The sequence below is a fragment of the Rana temporaria genome, chromosome 7 (assembly GCF_905171775.1).
Source record: "Rana temporaria chromosome 7, aRanTem1.1, whole genome shotgun sequence".
NCBI lineage: Eukaryota > Metazoa > Chordata > Amphibia > Anura > Ranidae > Rana > Rana temporaria.
Genome location: NC_053495.1, coordinates 102,738,641 through 102,758,188, shown reverse-complemented (window position 1 = coordinate 102,758,188; position 19,548 = coordinate 102,738,641). Strand labels below are relative to the sequence as shown.

Sequence of the window (19,548 nt, the reverse complement as noted above, 5' to 3'; positions counted from 1 at the left end):
CTACAGCAGAAGTGAAGGTTTTGGAGTGGCCATCTCAGTCTCCTTACCTCAATATCATTGAGTCACTCTGGGGAGATGTCAAATGTCCAGTTTACAGCCCAAGAAATTACAGGAACTGGAGGCTTTTTGCCAAGAGGAATGGGCAGCTTTACCATCTGAGAAAATAAAGAGCCCTGTCTACAAATACCAAAAAAGACTGCAAGGTGTCATTGATGGTAAAAGGGGGCAGAACACGATATTAAGGACTGGGGTATGTAAAGGGTCATTTGACTAGTTTCTGTCATTAGGATTTAAAAAAAGTAAACATAGTTGATTAATAAAGGACTCCAGCCAAACACTAACTATGAGTGAAAGAAAAGTTTGTGTTATTTATATTCTCTGAAAAATGGCCAAGAAGCCATAAAATTCTGTGTAAACTTATGAGAGTGAGTGAGAGTACCTAGTATCTTGGTTTACAAGTAATGCAGTATACTAGCACATTGACTAGCAGCATTTTTTTTAAATGTTGTCTTGATATATACGAGCAGTAGTTTTACTGCAAAAACATAAGAATTACACTCACAATGTTAAGGAGTCTGGTGTTCATCCACGTAAAGCCGTTGTGTATGTGTACAGTAAAACCACTGGTGTAGGGTATACAGTACAGCTTTGTATGTGGCCAGAGGTTTGGGGGCGATGGTGGCTCCCAGCGCTTCCTGGAGACACTCAGACATTCCCTGGGTGGGGCGGGCGTAACGTGCGTGCGTAGCACCTGGAAGTGATGTCAAGAGTTTGTGTGTCCGAGTTCTCCAAGAAGCACTGGGAGCCACCATTGCCCCGAAACATCTGGTCACATATAGCGCTATATACTGTATACCAGCTGCTTTACACGGATGAGCTCCAGACTCCTCAACATTGTGTGTAATTTTTTTTTTTACATTAAAACTGATTTTCTCAACAGTGGTACATTACTGTAATACTACAGTATTCAGGTGGCTCTCATTATTTGATCGTATTTATTGGGATTTTTATAAGAATAAATGGCTGTGCAACGAATGATCCGACTTTCCATTATTTCTTATGGGGAAAAGTGCTTTGGTGTACAAGCATGCTTCTAAAACAAGTTATGCTCACAAACCAAGGTATATATAATTTTAAGAACCTCATTCCAAAAAATGTTTAAAATTCTGAATAAAACCTACATTATTACTAAATCTGTCACCACACTGAAGCCAAGAGGGAGGCAAAAATGTTAATTATATCTCAAGACAAACACTCAAAATAATTTGTGTTTGTTTTATTTTTCTCTCAGGTTGGAAGTCATGCTATGTCCTACCCCTACACTGACAGCCTGAGGATGAGTAGTGAGCGCATATGATTTCTAATTTTTAACTTTTACATGTCCCAATTAAAACCAAAAGCAACCATTGAAAGGAAAGTGCTTTTGACATTAATGGATTTTTTTGTACCTCAAAAAAAAAAAAAAAAAAAAAAAAAAACCACCACACACACACACACACACACACTTAAACATCTTACCTTTCTTCTGATTGGGTGGAGGCCTTGCCTGTGATACTGCAAAAAAACAAAAAAAAACACAAAAACAATTAGAGTACGAGGGCGACTTGATTTATTAGAACAGTTAAATTGTAAAGTTTCAATAGAAATGGCATTTTAGTTTTAGTTTTGCAGAACAGGCCTATGTACTCCCATCCTACACAAACAAAATGTGCATCTGGTAATGCTGTCCTCCACAATGGACCTCTACTGCAGATCACCCATGGCTCTGGCATATAGAGAACATAAGATCAGCTCATCTGCTCAGAGCAGGACACAGGTCTTCCATTCAACTCTGTGGCCTAGAGCCTTGTCTGCCTTCTACAAAAGAAAAGAATATCCTCACCAAGAACAGCACAACACAAAACAGACCATGTAAAGCACACCTGGTTTGCACTGGTGGTCTGTTACCATTTCACATTTTGAAGTGGAGGGCTTCAGCACTGTAAAACTGAAATTACCATATAAAATGTTTTGAGATAAAAATATCGTCCAGGTAGAATGGTATAATGAGCCAATACGGCTTCATAAAATTACAAGCTAAACCAACATGGTATTTTGTTCACTTTTGCATGTAAATATAGTATTGTGCAAAACATTTTAGTCGGGCGTGGAGAAATGCTTTCAAAAATACACTTTTTTTTTTATACCAATTGCACAGTACACCAAAATAAAATCTAAAGTAAAATCAATATTTGGTGTCGCTACCCTTTGGCTTTAAAACAGCATCAATTCTTCTAGGTACACTTGCACACAGTTTTTGAAGGCACTTGGCAAGTAGGTTGCTCCAAACATCTTGGAGAACCACAGATCTTCTGTGGATACAGGCCAACTCAAATCATTTGGTCTCTTCATGCAATCCCAGACAGACTTGATGTTGAGATCAGGGCTCGTTGGAGGCCAAAACCATCAGTTCCAGGACTCCTTGTTCTTTACGCTGAACAAAGTTCTTAATGACACTGGTTGTATGTTTGGGGTCAATCTGCTGCAGAATAAACTTGAGGCCAATATCACATGCCTCTCTGATGGTGAGGTATGATGGAAAACCATCTATATTTCTAAGCATTGAAGACACCGTTCATTGACAGAAGACACCAATCTTGGAGGACCATAGACGCAGTTCTCGGCCAAGGAAACTTAATGTAGTGAATGAAATACACATGCTTACTTCCCTTCAACATCAGAGGATGTCCAGCAGTACCATCAGCACAAAGCTTGCGGAAACCAGTGGGACCCAGGTATACCCATCTACTGTCCAGAGAACTTTGTGGCCGCAATTTTTCCATGAAGACCACTTCTGGCCAAAGTCATACCTCTGACAAGGAAACAAGGCTAAGCGACTCAACTTTGCACAAAAGACATATGAACTGGGGTGCAGAAAAATGGCAGCAGGTGCTTCAGGCTGACGAGTCAAAATTTGAATTATCTGGCTGTAGCATGAGACAGTTTGTTGGCCAAAGGGCTGGAGAGCGGTACAATATTGTGTCTGCAGGCAACAGTAAAGCATGGTGGAGGTTCGTTGCATGTTTGGGGCTGCATTTCTGCAAATGGAGTTGGAGATCATCAGGATCAATGGTGTACTCAATGCTGGGAAATATAAGCAGAGATTTATCCATCATGCCATATCATCAGGGAGGTGTGTGATTGGCCCCAAATGTATTCTGCAACAGGATAATGACACCAAGCAAACATCCAGTGTGATTAAGAACTATCTACAGTGCAAACAAGAAGAAAGTCCTGGAAATGCTGGTTTGGTCCCCACAGAGCCCTGATCTCAGCATAGCGTTTGTCTGGTATTACATTAAGATGCAGAAGGATTTGACGCAGCCTATAGCCACAGAAAATCTGTGGTTAGTTATACAAGGAGTTAGGAGCAACCTACCTGCTGAGTTCCTTCAAAAACTATGTGCAAGTGTACCTAGAAAAATGTATGCAGTTTTTGAAACCAAAAGGGTAAATTGCAGAAAATATCAATTTGAATTTCTCTTCTGTTCATTTAATTAATTGTTTCCTACACATTTTGTTAAGCTAAACTAACCTATTTAAAGCGGTAGTTCACCCTCCTTCACCCCATTATTACATTACTTTCGGCATCGTAGCGCGAGCTACGGTATGCCGGTCTTAAATTTTTAATCCCCGTACTCACTGTGCTATTGTTGATTGAAGAATCCGACTCCCGCGGGGAATGGGCGTGCCTATGGAGAGAGAAGGTGATTGACGGCCGGCTCTGGCACGTCACGCTCCCCGAAGACAGCCGGAGTAGGTCTCGGCTATTCACAGCGCCTGCGCACAGGCTATGCGCAGGCGCCGTGAATAGCCAAGCCTATTTCGGCTATTTCCGGAGAAGCGTGACGTGCCAGGGCCGGCCGTCAATCACCTTCTCTCACCATAGGAACGCCCATTCCCCGGATTCTTCAATCAACGATAGCACAGTGAGTACGGGGATTAAAAATTTAGGACCGGCATACCGTAGCTCGCGCTACGATGCCGAAAGTAATGGAATAATAAAAAAAAAACGTTTTTTTTTTTTTTAACAGGGTGAACCCCCGCTTTAAGAAAGCTCTCTTACTTTACAGCATTGTTTTCACAACTGCCTAAAACTTTTTCTCAAGTGCCATCAATGTGTAAGAAATATAAAAAAAAGAAGGTATGGGGAACCACACAATATATGCTTGGTGAAGTTATAAAATTACCACACACACACACGCACACACGTTGCTACATTCAAAAATGTAACCAATAGCATTAACCATCAAAAGCACTGGGCTTCGAGTTAAGTTGTTCAAATAAATACATTTCTCCATGCTTTAGCCTGGCAGCTCCAAACCATCTGCCATTCCTCTGAATCACCGAGATAAGCCTGACACACAGTATGATCTTTCAAGGGTTGATAACAATTTTACACTTGGACTAATGAGAAATACCATAAGCATGAACGCTGGAGGAAACCGACAAATGCAGGGGGGGCATTACTCTAAAAAGGCATAGGGTGCACAGGTTCTATACAATCAACCATAACCGGGGGGCAGACACAGGTCTGCAATAAATGCACATTTCCTGAATTTTAGCCCTTTATATACCATGCAATCTCAGAAAAATACCATGTGAGCTTTAGTTCTCATAAATTATACATAATTGAGCGTCGTTTGTATTGTCCTTGTCACTTGCAATGAACTGTGCTTTGTCACGTTTGTGTAAATCTTGCACATTTGACATTCTTCTTACACCGCAAGACAGTGGCCATGAATTCCCCAACAGTGCATGTGCATCTGAAGCTCACCCAAAAAAAAAAAAAAAAATGTTAATTAGAACATGTGTACTTTTTTTTTTTTAATCAAGGTAGACCTGATCAACCTGCTCCATATACCCCCATGGTAATATATAACAGAATTAGAACTAGGGGGGCTGTCAAACATGCAAGCATGATTCAACTTTCCTATCAGCTTGCTTTAGCAAGGCAATATGTCCATGCTTATAGAGGGGGTGTCTGGCACCACTTACTATCAATAATAATCACAATTCTTTCCTAAGAGCATTCAGCTAATTGGTGCCTACTGTAGCCTTAGACATGTTGAAAACCAGTTCTATAAGCAGAATGATCTAAAGTTATTAAGAAGCAATAGATTACTAAAGCAGCAATGTATTGACAACAGGCTAAAGCTCCTCAAAGATGGCAGAGCAGACTATGTATTGGGAAATTGCAATGACATTTCAAATACATCTGTTGTGGAAACATTGCAATTACAATAAGTTCCAACACAGTATTTTAGTGCAATATGTCCGATTCACATGTTAGGAATCTTAAAACTCAGCCAGCGGTTCCATCCCTATGCCCCACAGCAGCTGTAGAGAACTGCTACTACATGGCCCTACAGTGAAAAATCTTAACCACTTAAGACCCGGACCAAAATGCAGCTAAATGACCCGGCCAGGTTTTGCGATTCGGCACTGCGTCGCTTTAACAGACAATTACGGTCACCTCTGCGGTTTTTATTTTTTGCGCTATAAACAAAAATAGAGCGACAATTTTGAAAAAAAAAAATCAATATTTTTTTCTATAATAAATATCCCCCAAAAATATATAAACACACATTTTGTTTCCTCAGTTTAGGCCGATACGTATTCTACCTATTTTTGGTAAAAAAAAAAAAAACGCAATAAGCGTTTATCGGTTGGTTTGCACAAAATTTATAGCGTTTACAAAATAGGGGATAGTTTTATTGCATTTTTATAAAAAAAAAAAAAAAAAATTTTTACTCCTAATTGCAGCGATCAGCGATTTTTTTTTCGTGACTGCGACATTATGGCGGGCACTTCAGACAATTTTGACACATTTTTGGGACCATTGTCATTTTCACAGCAAAAAATGCATTTAAAATGCATGGTTTACTGTGAAAATGACAGTTGCAGTTTGGGAGTTAACCACAGGGGGCGCTAATGGGGTTATGTGTGACCTCATGTGTGTTTACAACTGTAGAGGGGTGTGGCGTCATCGATTGTGTATCCCTATAAAAAGGGATCACACGATCAATGCCGCCGCCGCAGTGAAGAATGGGAAAGCTGTGTTCACACACAGCTGTCCCCGTTCTTCAGCTCCGGGGACCAATCGCGGGACTCCAGCGGCGATCGGGTCCCGGAGCTTCGGACCATGGCTGGGTACTAGCACAGGACGTACCTGTACATGCATGTGCCCAGCCATGCCATTCTGCCGACGTAAATGTGCAGGAGGCGTTCCTTAAGTGGTTAAAGTGATTATATATATATATATATATATATATATATATATATATATATATATATATATATATATATATATAAATAAATCACACACACACAGGTGCATTTAAAAAAAAAAATGAAAAAGTTATTTTTGTAATTCAGTTCAAAGAGTGAAACTAGTTACATAGATTCATTACACAGATTGATACAAGTCAAGCATGTATTTTTAATTTTGGTTTATGGCTTACAGCTAGTGAAACCCCTAGTTTCAGTATCTCACAAATTAGAATAAAATAAAAATAAATAAATAAAAAGGATTGCTTTGATATCGGCCTTTAGCTCGCTTGTCAGGTCTGGTGTCGCTCATCTTCCACTTGACAATACTGCACAGATTCTCTATGGGGTTTAGATCAGGCGAGTTTGCTGGCCAATCAAGCAGTGATACCATGATCATTAAACCAGGTATTGGTACTTCTGGCAGCGTGGGCAGGTGCCAAGTTGTGCTGGAAAATTAAATCAGCATCTCCATAAAGCTTTTTAGCAGAGGGAAGCAAGAAGTGCTCTAGAATTTCCTGGTAGAGGGCTGCGCTTACTCTGGACTTTATAAAACACCGTGGACCAACACCAGCAGATGACACGGCCCCCCCCCAAATCATCAGACTGTGTAAACTTCACACTTGAAACCAGGCAACTTTGATTCTGTGCCTCACCACTCTTTCGTCAGACTCTGGGACTTTGATTTCCAAGTGGAAATTTTTTTTTTCCTTTTAACCGAAAAGAGGAATTTGGACCACTGAGCAACAGTCCAGTCCTTATTCTCCGTAGCCCAGGTAAGACGCTTCAGACGCTGGTTCAGGAGTGGCTTGACACAAAAAATGCAACAGCTGTAGCCGATGTACCGGATACATCTGCATGTGGTGACACCAGCCATAGTCTACTCCTTGTGAAACTCCCTTAAATTCTTCAAAGGCCTTAGCTTCACAATCCTCTCAATGCTGCCGTTATCCTTATTTGTGCACCTTTTCTACCACAATTTTTCTTTCCACACAACTTTCCATTAACATGCTTGGACACAGCACTTTGTGAACAACCGGCTTCTTTAGCAATGACCTTTTGTGACTTACCCTTCCTTGTGGAGGGTGTCAATGACGGTCTTCTGGACAACTGTCAAGTCAGCAGTCTTCCCCATGATTGTGATTCCTACTGAACCAGACAGACCATTTAAAGGCTCAGGAAACCTTTACAGGCGTTTTGAGTTAATTAGCTGAGTAGAGAGCGACACCATGAGCCTACGATATTGCACCTTTTCACAATATTCAGAAAAACTACTGAATTTTAGGTTTTCACTAGCTGCAAACCAGAATCATCAAAACTAAAAATAAAGAAATTACAAACATATCTCTGTGTGTAATGAATCTATACAATATAGGCGTTTCATTTTTTGAACTGAAATAAATTAACTTTTTGAGATGCACCTGTATGCATACTTTGATTTGAATTGCTCTTCTGTACAGCCCTGATTTGGTTTCAGTCTAATACTGCACTAATATAAGCCCCTCCCAAAGATCTTCCCTTATAGATGCCATAGAAAAGGGAAAGATCATAGGACTATACAACAGTGCTGCAGGAATAAGATACTTTGAGCATTTAAAAATAAATAAATAATGCAGTGGCATGATATACTGTATACGTGAATGAATTATGGCAATTCACACTTCTCTGTTTATTATCACTTTAATAAATATAATATTGTAGCGCCAATCAAGAGACCATATGAAGGTTCTCCAATGGAATCAATACTGGGTGTCCTGATCCCAACCTGTGTTCCCAATGGGGATACAAAGAATAAGTGATCAGAAAGTGATCCAAAAATAAATTCAAAACCTATAAATAGAAATAGTTCAGAGGTATTATCATTGCAGTGATGCTATACCATATCATGACATAAAAAAAGTATTCAAACCAGGGGTCAAGTCCTGGGAAAAAAAGTGTGGAAACTCCCACCCAAGATCCACTCCCCCACAAAAAAAAAAAAAAAGGTTACGCTCATATGCATAATTACTAAACCGCATGTTTTAATTTTTTTTCGAATCCACTGTACCTTAGTAATCCTTTATGTTACTGGACGCTTCCTGTATATGGATTCAACGGGTAGTGTGCGGGTATTCCGTCACTTCCTCGATGCCGCAATGTCTCTTGGGAGCTTTTGTCATTGTTCCCAAGAGACATTGCGGAGGTCTGCCGCGAGTTATCGCGGGATTTAGAAAGAAGGAAGTGACGGAATACCCGCACACTTCCTGGTGAATCCATATACAGGAAGCGGCCATTAACAAAGGATACTAAGGTTCGCCTGCCCCTGACAGTGACTCGAGCTGGGCATCGCCGCTTAGTGAAGGATTGGCTCGGGCGGCTCGGCTGTTCTAGTCCTGCAAAGGGAACTGAAAAAAGTGCAGGAACTCCGTTCCCAAGCGTTCCCGCGGGACTTGAGCCCTGATTCAAACCCATTAAAGTTCTTGATAGTGAACAGAGCATGTATAAATCATGCACTGTAAAAAGTGCAAAATAAATATAGTCCACAGTGAACAGTGAAAACGAATCAAGTAATAATTAGTCCATGCTTTGGGAAATAGTGACACAAATATCCTCTCCTCAGCTGGTTTTCAAAACACATATGTTCTCAGAAGTGATCCTCAACTCAGGTTTAAAGATTCTGATGTCGCTGCTTCACCTCGTCCAATTAGGGAACACTTTGCATTTTTTCAGAAAATAAGTGGCAGACTCAAGTGACTAGAATGCAGCAGGGCATCCGCTCAGTGTGGGGCCCAGAAGCAAGTGAAGATCACTGGAGTAGCAATGTATAATTCATTGATTTTCAGCTTGCAGGGACATTTGCCATGTATAGTATATGTGCATAGTTGCATTGGTCCAAACTGGACCAATGTAACTATGTATGTTTTTTTTTTTTTTTTTTTAAGGTCTGCCTGTATGAAAGAGCCCTTAGGCTCACCATACAAGAGTTTTTTTGTTCAACTAATGGGTTCACCAAAAAATGGGAAGACGTTGTCTGGTCTGACGAGTCTTGATTTCAGCTGCGACATTCAAATAGTAGGGTCAGAATTTGGTGTAAACGTGAAAGCATGGATCCATCCTGCCTTGTATCAATGGCTCAGGTTGGTGGTGGTGGTGTATCGATGTAGGGGATATTTTCTTGGCATACTTAGGGCCTTTAGTACCAATTGAGCAGTGTTTAAACGCCACAGCCTACCTGAGTATTGTTGCTCACCATGTCCAGCCCTTTATGACTACAGTGTACCCATCTTCTGATGGATACTTTCAGCAGGATAATGAACCATGTCACAAAGCTCAAATCATCTCAAACTGGTTTCTTGAACATGACAATGAGTTCACTGCACTCCAATGGCCTCCACAGTCACCAGATCTTAATCCAATAGAGCAACTTTGGCATGTGGTAGAACGGGAGATTCGCATCATGGATGTGCAGTCAAAACATCTTGCTGAATCTATGCCACAAAGAATTAAGAAGTTCTGAAGGCAAAAGGGGGTCAAATCCAGTACTAGCAAGGTGCACCCAATAAAGTGGCCAGCGAGTGTATACAGTCAGTGTTTGATGCAATTTTTGACCTTTAAGGTGAATTCCAGGTATGGATATTTTATACATAGTTACATTGGTCCAGTTTGGACCAATGCAACTATGCACATACTATACATGGCAAATGTCCCTGGAAGCTGAAAATCAATGAAGTATACATTGCTACTCCAGTGATCTTCACTTGCTTCTGGGCCCCACATTGAGCGGATGCCCTGCTGCATTCTGGTCACTTGAGTCTGACACTTATTTTCTGAAAAAATGCAAAGTGTTTCCCGATTGGACGAAGTGAAGCAGCGACATCAGAATCTTTAAAAAAAAAAAAAAAAACCTTCGATACAAAAAAGAAAATAATCATTAAAATATCTGAAAACAAAGGCAATCAAACCAACTAAAAAGTACATACTGAAGTTAGACAATCTACTAGAAAACATTTAAACAAAGAATGCCAGTGTCTACAATACTGCCCACAATAAATAGCACTTTACACATCAGCAATCAAACTGCCAGCTAGACAATATACTACAGCCATCTCAAGCAGGCTTTGAGTGGGAGTAACGTACAGGAAATTATAAGTAAAAATGGAAGTGCCAGGAGTGCAGAAAAAAAAGGGCACATCAACACATGTTTAAAAACCATTAAGGTTGTGCACACTGGGGTACTTACTTTTTTTCTAAATCAAACCATTTTAGTTGAATTTTATTCATAAAAAGATAAACTTGTACAGCTAGTATAAGTACAGGAGTATATTGCAGCACGTCTGCATTAAATAAACAGATGAGATATACAAAACTAGCAGTGTGTCAAAAGAGCTTTGGAATGTGGGAGGTTGTACTGGAAGAGGACCATTAGGATAACATGTTTAGTACACTATAATAAAAATAGCCAGACATTATAAAAGATATCTGTTGTACTGCTGCCAGAATGTTGGAAATGTGGAAGCTGATGCAAACCTTAGGGTGCTTTTGCTGCAGTACGTTCAATTTACTGCATTGCATAATGCGTTTTTGCCATGTTTGTGTTGCATTACTCCCCATATTACTTATGAGATGCCATTTTTATATGTAGTGCAACTTCACTCACAGAAGTCGCATTAGACCAGAAGCATCCCTGAGGTACTTCGACCTCATGCACACCGGACGTAATAAAAACGGCAGCTTTGCAATTCATTTTTCAAAGTTTTTGCAATAGCGGTCTTTTAGCTTTTTTTCCTTCAATGGATCAAAAAAGTTGAGCTGTGCATTTTTATTTTAGGAGTTGAGTGTTTTTACAGCTTAAAACCGCCTCTCAGAATTTACTATTTTTTTCGAAAATTTCTAAAAATGTCCGGTGTGCACAAGGCCTTAAAACCAGTGTTTTTTTACACCCTCCACATTCCATTCACACTGAAGTGTAGTAAAATGCACATCCCGATGCGTTTCACACCTAAAATGCATGTTGCCCATAGATCAGCCCCTTCACTTGAAAGTAGCTGAAGAATATTTTAGGTCGTGGAGTGTTGTGTTTTTTTGGCACGTTTGTAGCATGCAAAACATGCGGCATGCACAAATAGCCTGCATTTACATTTGTGCCTTTCCGACCACATGGCAACCCGCAAAAAAGAAAACGTGTGCTTTTCTGAGCATTTTGGAAACGCGTATTGCATTTGTGTCGCCATAATGGCATGCTATTTGGAACTGGGTTGTCTAACAATTACGCTGCATTCACATCTGCCCGTTTCCAAAAGCGTAGCAACCCACACAGAAAATGCAAGCTGTCGCACGTTTCACAATTACACTGCAAATGTGCATTGAGCTCGCTTCGCCATAATGGCATGCTAACTGGGGCATCATTATTAGGCTGCATTAACATCCGAGCGTTTCTGAATGTACGGCAACCTGAACAGAAAGGGGGCGCTTTGCACTTATGAAATGCGCTGCAAACGCGCTTTGCACGAGCATCTCCATAATGGCAACCAAAGGATGATGATTCACACTGCAGCACTTTTCCGAAATGTATGGCAAAGCACGCATTTTATGTACAGGTTGCCATGAATTCATAACACACGTGTTTTCTCATGCATTTGTAATGTGACAAAACATGATACAATCATGCCAAAATGTGCACTGAAAAAGCATGCGACACTCTATGACTGGAAAGATTGAGCTACTTTGGGGCATTTGTTGCATGTAGGGCAGCCTATTCAAGTGAATCAGCTGCCTTATGTGTGATGCTGAGTGAAAAACATGACAGAATGATGTACCTGTACATTGCCTTTAAGACACGGCATTGTGGCCGCTGCGAGTGTGGTCACTGACTCGATGTCTGTGGGACCCGCGATCGTCTCACGGAGAGGAAGAACGGGGAAATGCTGATGCAAACAATTATTTCCCCATTCTTCCTAGTGACAGGACACTAATCACAGCTCCCTGTAGTCAGAAGCGGCAATCAGTTGTGTCACACATAGCCCATCCCCCCTACAGTTCGCACACATCCCTAGGACACACTTAACCCCTTCAGCGCCCCCTCCTGGTTAACCCCTTCACTGCCAGTCACATTTACACAGTAATAAGTGCATATTTATAGCACTAATCGCTGTGTAAATGTGAATGATACCAAAATAGCACCAAAAGTGTCCGACATGTCGCATTTTGCGATTTACCAAAAATATGTAGAATACATATCGACCTAAACTGAGGAAAATATGTTTTTTTATATATTCGTTATAGCAAAAAAAAAAATTTTTAAATTGACGCTTTTTTGTTTATAGCACAAAACAAAAAAAACGCAGAGATGATCAAATACCACCAAAAGAAAGCTATTTGTGGGGGGAAATAAAGGATGTCAATTTTGTCTGGGAGCCATGTCGCAAGAGTCATGTCAGTTAAAGAGACCGTGCCGAAATGTAGGGCCGAAACAACTAATCGATTAATCGACAACTAAATCGATGAAATTAATCGATTACAATTTTCATAATCGATTAATCGGCCAGTAACATAATGGGGTTAAAAAAACTAAAATTAGCCCTTTATAGTACAAAAAAGCAAATCGCTACTGTAAATATTACTTTCACTGTCCCACAGTAAAAAAATTAACCCCTTACAGTAGCGATTTGCTCTTTTTGTACTTATTTTTGTTTTTTAACCCCATTATGTTACTAAACATCTCAGGCCTGGGTTCACACCTCTGTTTTTTGGTGCTTTTTGCAAAAACACACTGCAGTTCATTTACATGTTTTCCTATGGGACACACTCATGATTTTTTTTCAGCTTCTGCGTATTTGGAAAGGGCGAAACTTTTTAACGCAAAACGGTGCCATTTTGTTTTTTTTGGTTCAATATACTTCAATGGAGAAGCTGCAGAAAAGCATGTAATGTGTTTTTGCGGCAATTTGTGTTTTGTAATCTGCCCAACAACAAATTGGCTATTATCCGATTAATCCAAACAATAATCGGCCAACTAATCGATTATGAAAATAGTTAGTTGCAGCCCTACCGAAATGCAAAAAGTGCTCTGGTCTTTGGCCAGCCAAATGGTCCTGGGCTGAAGTGGTTAAAAAAAAAAAAAAAAAAAACAGACTAAGGTGAAGAGTTTTAGGATTTTCTTCATTTTTTTTTTTTTTTCACTGAACTGAACAAAAACTGATCAGTGTGAAAGCGGCCTTAGATATCTATGTTCTGGCTATATACGGAGCATGAGAAGTAGATAAAAGATCAAGCTAAACCAGAACAAAAATAAAGAACTCAAAGGAATTAGTGTGTGAAACAATGGGATCATTTTGGGAATGAAATTTTTTGTTTTTGTGTCTGAAATCCTGTGTGTCAGTGTGGCATTTGGAACATTCCAACAATGACGTAATGTTGGTTCTAAATAGCTTAACTGGAGAGTACAGTGGTTGCTTACAGAAATTAGCAGACTTCCATCTCAGAAGTCCTTAACACTCAGTATAGCATGCTGAAAAAAAACTGAGATCTGCACAAATGTTATCGACATTGGCTTTTTAGTGTAGCAATTAACACCTTCCCACCTGGCCTATAGTAAAATGAAGGCTGGGCCGGACCAATACTCTTCTGGGAGGATGTCACATGACATCCTCCCAGAATGGGCTACATAGCGCCGCAATCTGACACAGCCGACTGATAACTGTACCGGCCCACTGGCAGTACAATGTGATGGGTGTGACCAATTACAGCCATTCACATGACAGTTGTAAACAATGGATGGATTCCTTTCATTACATTCATTGTATACAATTCTATTAGCAGTGATTGGTCAAAGTGATCACATAGTACAGACAGGTCCAATCAATCAAAGCCCAACTGTACCATGTGACTAGCTTTGACCAATCACAACAAGAGACACTGAACGAACATGTTTCATTCAGTAAAAATGGTTGCTTAGAACAATGGAATTCCCTGGTATAAGCAATCATAATATGAGAAAAAATAAATCAAAAATAAATCGCCATCGGTAGAATAGTGTTACTATGGCAACACCTTATTACACTGGTCTAAGTGTGTTAAGAGGGGAAATTTATTTTTACTTTTTTCCATACCGACAGTCAATATCCCTGATCACTGCCACACAGTGATTTTCAGCTTTCCAGGCTCTCGCACTTTCAATGACAATTGCGCGGTCATGCAACACTGCCCAAATGAAATTTTTATCATTTTATTCACACTAATAGAGCTTTCTTTTGGTGGTATTTATTCACGACTCAGTTTTAAATTTTTTGTGATACAAGCGAAGAAGAAAAAAGCGGGGAAAAAAACCCCCTGTTAAGTGTATAGAAATTGGTTTGTGTGATCACGGACAGATGTACACAGATAATCATTGGGACATATGAGGGACAGGTGTTTTTACTGCGTGGGGACATATGTGGGTGATCAGTGTGTAAAAAGCTGTGAAAAAACAGCTCATACTCACTGATCACCGGCCGGCTGCAGCGATCAGCTCTCCTCTCTGACAACTTCCATGTGAGGAGAGCTGATCGCCTAGCAACCGGCTCTCCATTTATATCACATGAACATTACATTGTGTCCAATCACAGCCATCATGTGATCAGGAGGGCCAATCACAGAGCCCTCCTGCCGATGTGCTGTGTCCGGATGACACAAGCACATCTGGATTGCGCTGCTGCGCGATACCCCTTCTGAGGGACGTTCCTGAACATCCTCTCAGAAGGAGGAAGCACCCAACCGGCCGTATATGGGCAGTGACCGGGTAGGAGGTGGTTAAATAGCACCAAAAGAAAGTTCTATTTGTGTGAAAAATGTGATAACTTCTAAGGGGTACAGCTTTGCATGACAGCGGAATTGTCATTCAAAGTGCAACAGTGCTGAATGCTGAAAATTGGCCTGGGCAGGAAGGGAGCAAAAGTGTCAGGATTGAAGTGGTTAAAGAGTGGCATTACTCAATAGTGGATCTCTGAGCTTTCTAAAAAAAAAAAAAAAAAAAAAATGCTTAATCTGGAAAGCCATATTAATATAGTTGCCAACATTCAGGGGCAGACTGAGCAGGGAGCAGCTCCATATGTCACGGAGTGGTCACTGACAAGTCCTCGAGTCAGACAGCAGCCTGAATCTACGACAAGCCTGCTAGAGAGCCAAGACACACAGTTCTAGCAGCAAACACATTTAGAAACATTACAGCCAAGCCAGCTTTGCTTTCTGTTGTGCTAGCAAGTGCAACCCAGCCACAGCAATTGAATGAACAGGTTTTTACCCCTGATTGAAAGTGCTGAGGCCCCGAAACTGTTTCAAAATAAAATCTTTCAAAGGACTATAAGGCCTCATGAACACTGAATGTTAAAAGAACGTTATAAAAACGCCATTAGGTTTGCAGCTTTTTTTTTTATTTTTTTACATTTTTGCAATAGCGTTTTTCAGCGTTTGTGTTTTTTATTATTATTTTTCTTCAAACCGCTGGTAAGCCAAACAGCGTTTGAGCATTTGACGTTACAGCGTTTTTACAGCTGAAAAACTCCTCAGATCCCAAAAGGGTTTGGTGTTTTTTTTTTTTTAAGCCAAAAACGCCACAGCCAAAAACTGCTGATAACAGCCCATTTGTGCATGGACACATAGGACAACATGCTGGGGAGTTTATTTACTGTAGAAAAAAAAATGTCTTAAAGTGGAAGTAAACCCTCCTATCGTTTTCAGCCAAGGAAGCGGTCATCTTGACCTCTGTTTATTCTGCAACTGCCATGATGCTGTACATGTGACCTCTTATGAAACCAGCCATTGGATGGTTTGGCAGTTTGGTTGAGAGCACAAACAAATGTGACAGCTAGCATTTCCGGCATGCCGGGAATGTTAACTGCTTTTGTAACTATCAAATTGAAGGGTTTACTTCCACTTTAAGCCAAAAACAGCTGCTGTAAAAACATCCAGTGTGCATGAAGCCTAAAAGCAGACTTATAAAAAAAAAGAACCAACCTGTAGGGATAACAACAGGCATAATAAGAATTCACCCAGTGAGACCAGTGCGGGAAGCTAACAACTAATATTGGAGTCAGCGCTCTTCCTTCCCATTAGTGATCCCCCCCCCCCCCAATTGACAATCAGTTAAATCTACTTCCACCCAACCCATCAGTGGTTAGTGTTTTCTTATGTCATACATTTGGCTCAACTGTTTATAATAAACACATTTTCAGGAAAATTACACCAAAATGTATTTTAGTGGCAACACCATAATATACTTTTTTGTACTAGCCTTTATTAAAATATAAAATAAGCTGTTCCAAGAGTAAATTGATAACATGTCAAGCCTTAAAACTGCTCATGCAATTGTGAAACTGGAGTAATCACCACTGTAACCCCGTAAAAGCCACCCGGATCACTTTAACGTTAAAGCCGAGCAAAATCAATATTAAAGCGGTTGTATACCCACTGACACTTTTTCGTATACCTGTAAGGCAAAAGGCATAATGAGCTAGTATGCACCGCATACTAGCTCATTATGAAATACTTACCTTAGAACGAGGCGTCAGTATCTCAGCCGGTCCACGCCGAGGGAGACGACGACATTTTGCCTCGGCGCGTCTTCCGGGGTATTGCGGCTTCAGCGCTGAGAGTGTCTGGAGCCGCGGCGTCGATGCGTGTGGGAGACTTATTTCCAGCAAGGTCCGGCGTCTGCCAGGCTTTCAGCCGAGAATCCCCGATGCGCCGCTGAAGTCAGCGGCTCATTGCAAGGGGAATATCTCCTGGACCATACAGGTTTAGGAGGTATTCTTTTTACCTACAGGTACGCCTTATTATAGGCTTACCTGAAGGTAAAAGTTATAAAAAGGACTATACAACCACTTTTAAAGGCAGGTGGTATTTTATCTTAATGCATTATATGCATTAAGATAAAAAACTTGTGTGTAGCAGCCTCCCCAGCACCCCCTAATTACTTACCTGAGCCCCACCTCTCATCTCTCTCTAGTGATGTTCGCGAGTGTCATAGCCATCCGGGACTCTCCTCCCTGATTGGCTGAGACACAGCAGCGGCGCCATTGGCTCCCGCAGCTATCAAAGCCTGTTAGTCAATCATAAGAGGGGGTGGACACACGGGGCTGTGACTTGGCTCGGGTACCCTCATAGCAAGCTACTTAATCTGGTGGAACGGCCAGGAGCACCGGGGAGGGACCTGAAAAAAGGAGGATCAGGGCTGCTCTGTGCAAAACCAACTGCACAGAGCTGGCAAATATAACATGTTCATAATTCTTTTTAAACAAGGCTTTACAATCACTTTAAGTTCATGGCTAAAGCAACAGCCGCAAGCTTGTTTTGCCTCTTGTCTACTAGCAGAATTATAAATGTACCTTGGTAGACAAGGGGTTAAGGTGTACATAGTCAAAACTTTACTTTAAGTGGATGTAAACCCAATTCATGAAATTTGAGCTGGGCACATATATCTGCAGGATTTTGTTATCTCTCTTCAAAGGGCTATGTCCCGTAGCTTTCCCCTGAACCGTTCCTCTGTTAACCTGATAACTCCTGACAAACACATCAGATAAAAGCAGCCTGAAATTTGTCAGGGGAGCTTGCTAAAATAGATTAGCAGGGAGCTTGCTATGTTACAAAACACCTCTGAGAGTCTCTGCCTAAGTGGATAAGGGGTATGTGTCTTTCCTCCAATCAGCAATTTTAGCTATCTTGCCTGTATGCCTAGACTCTGTATCAAACAGGAAGAGAAAATTTCCTAACACAATCTGAATTTTTTAAACCGTATATAAATGTGAAGACAGCAGATATGGATGTAAAACCTATGTAGGGAAATTTGGTTCATCTCTGTATCATCTGAGGCTGTTCACTTCACTGGGTGTATGGAGGGTTTACATCCACTTTAAGTTTTGGATAGAATGGCTAGAAACCATCAGGATTATTTTTTGTCTGTCTACTGGATTGATTGATTAAAACCTGGCACACACTATCAGGTTTTGAGCAGCTGGCTGTACCAACTATCAATGTTAGTACATCGAGCCACTGTGTTCTGCCACTGGCTGCCAGAACTGATCCAATGCTGGTTTTCCTGCATGGCCGTTTGACAGAAACTGGCCGTTCAGCCAACTTCTGTTGGACAGGCTGATGTACACATGGGCCAAATGTAGATACCGGATGATATTCAGCCCGTGTGTACCAAAGCTTTACACTTTCCACCTGTCCTAGAGATCTATGCCAAGACAATGTGATGTGAAATCAACATTTGATTACCTGCCAAAACAGGGAGATGAGGGTGAAAAAAGAATTTACCCTCACTTCAGAGATGTAATCACATTTTCTGTTGCATCTCTATTATAGGCTTACCTGTAGGTTCAACTTATAAACAGAAGGTTTACTTCCATTTAAATGCTCATTATGTCGAGGGAGTACAGGAGCAGATAGTATTTACTTACACCATAGTATGTTGGTGGTCTGTCAGTGTTCTCAAATACAATGCAGAGCCATTAACCCACCATTTTACATGGAAAAGGCTGCAGATGACTTAGAGGAGACTGCGGGGGACCTGCTCACATTGCTGGAGGGACCCAGCTGCAGCATGGAATAAGGTAAGCATCTCCTTATTCTGGCACCCTTAGACATAATGAGCATAAAAAGAATATATAAAGCCAGCATTTCATGATATGTGCCTACTGTACAATGTACTTGTATGAAAACATATGCCGTTTTGTGTTGCTTCATTTGTGAATCCCCTGGTGCTCCTGCCAGTCCTGCTCTCCTGCAGAGAAAGCTGACCACACTAGAGCATGAGAGCCCAGCATGGTCAGTTTTCTCTGTGCTAGGAACTCGGCCTGCTCTACTCCAATGAACAAACTTTGCTGCCCCCCCCCCCCCCCGCCCATTTTCCCTGATGAAGCCTCTTTCCGATTGTTTGGGGCATCTGGAAAAAAAAACCCTTGTCCGGAGAAGAAAAGGTGAGCGCTACCATCATACCAATGTCATGCCAACAGTAAAGCATCCCAAAACCATTCATGTGTGGAGTTGGAGTGGGCTCATTTACAATTTTGCCTAAAAACCTAGCCACGATTAAAGAATGGCACAAAAACCCTGAAGAACAATGTTTTTTCCATCATAATGGAGCACCTTGCCATAAAACAAAAGTGATAAGTAGCTTGGGGAACAAGCATCTAAATTGGGGGTCCATGGCCAGGAAACTCGCCAGACCTTAATCCCATTTAGAACTTGTGGTCAAGAGTTAGGGGAACAAAAAACTCCCGAAGT

General features: G+C 41.0%; 1 protein-coding gene across 1 annotated transcript in view; it reads right to left on the bottom strand.

The window, feature by feature from the left end:
* The window catches only part of CDC73 (cell division cycle 73), a 150,907-nt gene that overhangs the window by 24,456 nt on the left and 106,903 nt on the right, over window positions 1–19,548 (bottom strand). The window contains exon 12 of the mRNA XM_040359812.1: window positions 1,519–1,554. Within this exon, the coding sequence (XP_040215746.1) occupies window positions 1,519–1,554 (36 nt within the window). The remainder of the gene's footprint in view (window positions 1–1,518; window positions 1,555–19,548) is intronic.